At 45.4% G+C, this 6,409-nt stretch overlaps 1 protein-coding gene across 1 annotated transcript; it reads left to right on the top strand.

The window, feature by feature from the left end:
- Positions 1-620: 620 nt before the first annotated feature.
- On the top strand, positions 621-2,286 carry LOC136571845 (autophagy-related protein 13-like; the record flags this gene model as incomplete). Its single annotated transcript, XM_066572466.1, has 4 exons — positions 621-733; positions 817-934; positions 1,942-2,019; positions 2,140-2,286. Coding segments are annotated over 4 exons (456 nt in total), but the record flags the coding sequence as incomplete, so codon positions are not given.
- Between the last annotated feature and the right edge of the window lie 4,123 nt (positions 2,287-6,409).

Below are 6,409 nucleotides of genomic sequence, written 5' to 3'. Positions count from 1 at the left end.
AAGCTAATCTCTCTATATATTAATCTTCTAAGCCACTATCCGATTCATTACGACTGGAATCATCCAATTTTTCTTGCCCCTGAGGAACCCTTTAATGGGGGAAACGCGTAGGGCTAAACTTACCGTCCAGGTCTCCTTGTAGTAGTCACCCAGCTATGGGGTAGACACATGCGCTGTAATCACTGTAAACAACCAAGATATCTGTTACGTTCTGGACTGATTGAACTAGTTGGTTGAGCGCCCACCGTTGGAACTTAACCAAATCAGTCGTTATCTTAGTGCTTTAGTGGCTCTAAACGGATTATTTTTAACAATCCTTTCTCTTTTTGTAAATACATGTATATGTTTGTCCTTCTATACCTTTTTAATTAATTAGAATAAAAGTTATATTTTAGGATTCTTTAAGGTCCAACCAAGTAAGCTTCTCGATATACACAATTCTTGGACTCACACTGCCGCTGTGAAATTCTGGTCTGTAGTCAGTCAGGGGTATAGTAAGCAGCCAGAACTATGAATTCCAGCAGCAAGTTTCCTTATATATAGTAAAGAGTGTAACTCCAAGGTCCTAATTGTTCGTTAACCCATTTTTTTTTTTGTATTAATAGATGATGGTGCCAGGAAAGGATGGTGGCTTGCCCAATATTACTGCCCAACCTGCACATGGTACTCAAGCAGATCATGACAGAGCGGTTTTGACTTCACCATCACATGTAACTGGCACTACCTCCAGCAGGTAAGTCCTCAGCCTATGAGTCCATAGACCTTCCAATCTTACTGTGACTTAGTTTTTACATTTATCCTTGCTTTTCTGTGCAGTGAGGAAGCAGACATCCCCTCTGGGAGCAGCACTGCAGGGAGGAGCTCTCCCAATAAGTCTCCCCATATTCTTTTCACCCGTAAAGTTGGGGCTTTTGTGGAAAAACCTTCCCCTCAGGTGAGTGAACACAGCTTTAGAGGATGTCCGTGTGGATGTCTGTGCTGATCCTATTAACCCCTTAAGGATATGGCCTCATTTGGTTCTTAGACTATCAGGCAAAAGCCAGGAGCCAAGTGCACTGGCTTATTACTATGTTATCCACATAGAAAATGGTAACCTTAAAACAACCCTGCAATTTCGGAACAGGGGATTTATTGCCTACAGTTGTTCTTCTCTGCCAGCACTCCGATCCGCACGTTTTGGGCCCTCTTTTTGGCTGTCCAAGATGGCAGGATCAATTTTCTGTCTACCTAATGTTGATCACGATAGCCGTTCTGGCCAATCAGAGAGCAGGTATAGTGCATTGGTAGTCTAACACTACCAATGCACTGTGGGAATTAGGTAGTCTAAAGATTGTTAGCCATCTTGGATGACTGAAAACAGGACCTAGAATCCGTGGAGGGAGGGACAACAGAGAAAAACAACTGTAGGTAATGTGTTGCAAATCCGCCACTTGTGAAGGCAGCCTTACAGACAAAGATCTCATATTTATAACGATTGTGTCCTATTGGTATTCATGGTTCCTAGAAAGGTAATGCAGTCACACAATTGTTGTAGGTCACCTCCCACGCGTTTGCGCCCTTCACACTCTTTGGTGTCCATATGTGTGAGTCTCTCCTTTTTTGCTAAAATGTCAATGGATGAAATTCCCAAAGTGGGTTATTGGTGCCATGTGAGACGTTGATAGGGCCAACTCGGCTGTCTTCTCATGACAGTTTCTGCCAGCCATGATTTCCATTACTCACCAGCCATGTACTGCATGTAGCAGTGTGTGTCATTGGAGACGCCAGCGCATGTGCAGTGGTGTCCTTCAAAGTTCTGGGTGCCGTAGTAAAAACTCCTGTCACAGTGGCTCACATTAAATGCATAGCTGCCACAACGACCTAGGTGAGAATGAGTTAAACCACTGCCCATTGCTATATACACACTGTGAAAAGCATGAATTGTTTCTGATCTATTCTCAGGTCACTTCTGCCAGCACAGATATACCATTCGCTGTGTTTGCACCCAGACTGATTGATGTGGAGGACACCGACCACATGGTATGTCCTCACCCCTGATCCTAGTACTTTAGTGCTATGAGTGTTCTACCTCATAAGGATTGACGTACCGATTTTCCACTGATTTATGCTACATGGTTTCATTTTTTTCTTTTATTCCAGGTGGTTTGTCCTGAGACTCCGGAAGAGGTGACCCCAGATGCTCGCAGTTTGCAAAGCTCCTGCTCAAGCAATAAAGTACCCCAGGATGACTTTGTTATGGTGGAAAAAGCCCCCCTCGGCTTATACTCGAGTCAGGGAAGGGTTTAAAAAAAAAAAAAACCTCCATACTCCCCTCCCAGCCGGCATCTGTGTCCCCAGCGGTGGTGCCAAGCTGCTTGAATTCCTGTGTGACCGGTGGTGATGCGGCAAGCTGCTTGAATTCTTCCCGCTGTCCTCCCCTGCCGTTCCTCTCTGCTCAGCTCTGTCATCCCCTGCCGTCAACGCTGTGATGTGATCGAGCGCCAGACGATCACAGCCAGCGCTCGATCTTTCACAGCCAATCAGTGAATGACATTCACTGATTGGCTGTGATTGGCTGGCGCTCGATCCAATCACAGTGCTTACTTACACGGCGCTGACAGCGAGGGATTTCAAAGCCGAGCAGGGAGATGACAGCAGCAAGAATTCTAAAGCAGCTTGCCGCACTTACTGTGTAAGTAAGTGCTGTGATTGGATCGAGTGCCGGCTGTGATTGGCTGGTGCTCAATCCAATCACAACGCTTACTTACAAAGCGATGACAAAGCTGAGCACAGATGACAGCGGGGAGAATTCAAGCAGCTTGCCGCACAGACACAGGCGCTGGCTGGGAGGTGAGTTTGTTGTGTTTTTTTTTACCCAGTATATACGAAAGTATAGCTCAGCTTATACTCGAGTCAATAAGTTTTCCCAGTTTTTTTGTGTTAAAACTTATTGACTCGGCTTCTATTCGGGTCGGCTAATACTCGAGTATATATGGTACCCTATTATTTCAGCCAAGCTACTCTGAATCCTGAGCAGTAGAACTATATAACTTAGAGGAACTGCATTTTTTTAAAACTTTTGATTTGTCTGAGCAAGCTTGGATGAGTGTGGGTCCGGGACCCTCATTGATTGCTGAAACAAAGAGGCTGCAGCGCTAACCTGAGTGCTGCGCCCCTCACTGTCTGTCAGCTCCTCTCTGCAGCAGAAGACTGATGCATACCTGTCTATTGAAGTCTGTGCGTCAGACGCCTTCTGCTGATGAGAAGAGTGAGCCAGCAAGTAACGAAGACAGCCGAAGGGGCACAGTGCTACAGCTCCTTCATCTCAGTGATCAGTAGGAGTTTCAGCACTCGGACTCAGGCTAATTAAAACTTGTAACATGTCAAAAGTTTTTAAAAAGTGCAAATACTTTTTAAACTTAGTAACGTTTTTCCTTAACAAAAAGTGAGACTTTATTCCATTTTCTAGCGACCGGCTTTTTCTAAGGATGACCTTCCTATGGATGTGGGAACCTTCTACCGGGAGTTTCAGAACCCGCCTCAACTGAGCAGCCTTTCTATTGACATTGCTGTCCAGTCAATGGCAGAAGACCTGGTGAGAAATTCTCTTTAAAGGTTATGCTTCTTAGACTCTATTAGTTGTAACCGCAGGTATAAATATTCAGTGGTGTATGTTTTACACGGAGGGTTCTCTGACAGTTTCCATCATGATTAAATATACGGTTTTGCTCATACTATAGGGCAGACCTCAGCAGCAACTGATTACAATTGCTGCAAAAGTAAAGCCCTGTTCGCATACACAGCCACCATGGATTTCTAGTGGACAGACACATGTCTAACTTGTGTCCTTTCTTGAAAAACTTTTAGGTTTTTTTAAAACAAGGTTACTAAAAAGTATGTGCAACTACTCAATACAACAAATAAGTATAACACACAGTAGGTGTGTTAATTCATCAGCAGATGTCAAATATATAATTGCTTTTGGCAGATCATTTTCATATCTTTTGGCCTCATGTCCACGGGTGGATTTCTGTTGCGTAATCCGGAGTGGGTGTCTGCCTCTGGATTTAGCAGCAATACCCCTCCGTAGCATGCTATGGAAAAACAATTCTTCATGCACATGAGCGGAAACCGCACCCTGTTTCTGCTCGCGGATGAAAAATCGCAGCACGCTCCATTTTATTGCGGTTCCTGCACGGACAGCTTCCATTAAAGTCAATGGAAGCTGTCCAACCCCCAGCCTGTCTGCAATTGACATTGTGAATAGGCCACGGATTCCGCAGGAGATAAAAAAAAAAATCTGTACTGCGCATGCGTGTCGGCACGTCCGCTCACATCTGCAGTACAGAAGAAAAAAGACAGGCAGGTGCGTGTCCCATGGACATGATGCCTTTAGGTCACATTCAGAATGCTGTTATGTGGTTGCATCTTGGCATCCATATTACACCTACAGGACACCCGACTATGGTTCAAGTTCAGTTCACATCGTGTCTAGATCCTACGTCAGGAGGGTCTCTGATGTAAATTTCTGATGGAAGGCTGCGCCGTATCCCACTGTATAGGCATAGAGTGGGATATATCACCTATAGTCTTCTATTGTGTGTATTTTAAATGAAAAGATCTACGCTGTTCCTTTATCACAAAACGTATGCCAGCTTATACTGGTCTGACAAAAAGGGCTCAGGTGAAAGACATGGAAATTTGTGGCTCCAAACGTAATCTGAACAGAACCTCAGATCATCCTAGAACCTTATGGTGAGCCAACTGCACATCGCTTTACTGCCATAAGAAAGATGCAGAAATGCAGCCACATTATGGCCATCAAATTACTGAATGAATGTTTCTTTTTTGTTTTGTTTTGTTTTTTTGCGATGGGAAGGCAAGTAAGGAAGTAATAGGAGAAACCTGTTTGGAAGGAGTTGCCCTTAAGAAGGATGATCCACTTTAAAATAAACTACTTAAAAAAACCACAAAAAAAAAACCACGTAGATCACACATTTGATCTGGATTCGCCATCGCTTCTGCTTTCTAACTGGACAGATGGTTATGGTTGTGGTAAGTGTTCCCTAAACTATCTTTTAAATCAGTCATTCCCTTGACAAATGGAGTCACTTTGTTAGCAGACTAGAGGTGGAGGTTTACTTTACATTGACTCCAGGTAAAAGCTGAATTTATTTGGCTTTTGCCTAGAGGGTCACACATTTCAGTGCACTTTTTCTTCAGCATTTTCCATGAATGTAGATGAATTCTGTCACCAGCACAACACAAACTTTAATATATGGTCATTGCCTACTGCACTAAATTCACCCTCTGTCTCCTCTCCATAGGATTCGCTGCCGGAAAAGTTGGCCATGCATGAAGAAAACATGGAGGAGTTTGATGCCTTTGTTGATTCCCTGCAGTAAGCTGGGGGGATCGCACACACATAGGGCAGCATATAATTTACTCCCCCCCCCAGCACACACATAGGGCAGCATATAATTTACTCCCCCCCCAGCACACACATAGGGCAGCATATAATTTACTCCCCCCAAGCACACACATAGGGCAGCATATAATTTACTCCCCCCCAGCACACACATAGGGCAGCATATAATTTACTCCCCCCCTGCACACACATAGGGCAGCATATAATTTACTCCCCCCCCCCAGCACACACATAGGGCAGCATATAATTTACTCCCCCCCCCCAGCACACACATAGGGCAGCATATAATTTTCTCCCCCCCAGCACACACATAGGGCAGCATATAATTTACTCCCCCCCAGCACACACATAGGGCAGCATATAATTTACTCCCCCCCAGCACACACATAGGGCAGCATATAATTTACTCCCCCCCCCAGCACACACATAGGGCAGCATATAATTTACTCCCCCCAGCACACACATAGGGCAGCATATAATTTACTCCCCCCCCAGCACACACATAGGGCAGCATATAATTTACTCCCCCCCAGCGCACACATTGGGCAGCATATAATTTACTCCCCCCCCCCCCTCAGCGCTTCAAGAAGGCGCCTTGTGATTGGTTGCAGCGCGCTGCTTCCACACCAGCAAGGACCATTGTATTTAAGCCGCACTTCAGTAGCAGAGAGCGATTCCAGCAACCTCATTGGTTGTTGGGTACACACACCCCAGTTTGAGGTGTGGGGGGTGTGTACCCAACAACCAATGAGGTTGCTGGAATCGCTCACTGCTACTGAAGTGCGGCCGAAATATAATATATGCGGCCCCTTCAGCAGCGCTCTGCGCTCATACTAACCTGCTATGTGTTGAAGCGGCCCCTTCAGCAGCGCTCTGCGCTCACACTAACCTGCTATGTGTGGAAGCGACCCCTTCAGCAGTGCTCTGCGCTCACACTAACCTGCTATGTGTGGAAGCGGCCCCTTCAGCAGCGCTCTGCGCTCACACTAACCTGCTATGTGT

The sequence above is a fragment of the Eleutherodactylus coqui genome, chromosome 6 (genome assembly GCF_035609145.1).
Source record: "Eleutherodactylus coqui strain aEleCoq1 chromosome 6, aEleCoq1.hap1, whole genome shotgun sequence".
NCBI lineage: Eukaryota > Metazoa > Chordata > Amphibia > Anura > Eleutherodactylidae > Eleutherodactylus > Eleutherodactylus coqui.
The sequence above is the reverse complement of the archived record's forward strand: the minus strand, read 5'-3'. Positions and strand labels throughout refer to the sequence as shown.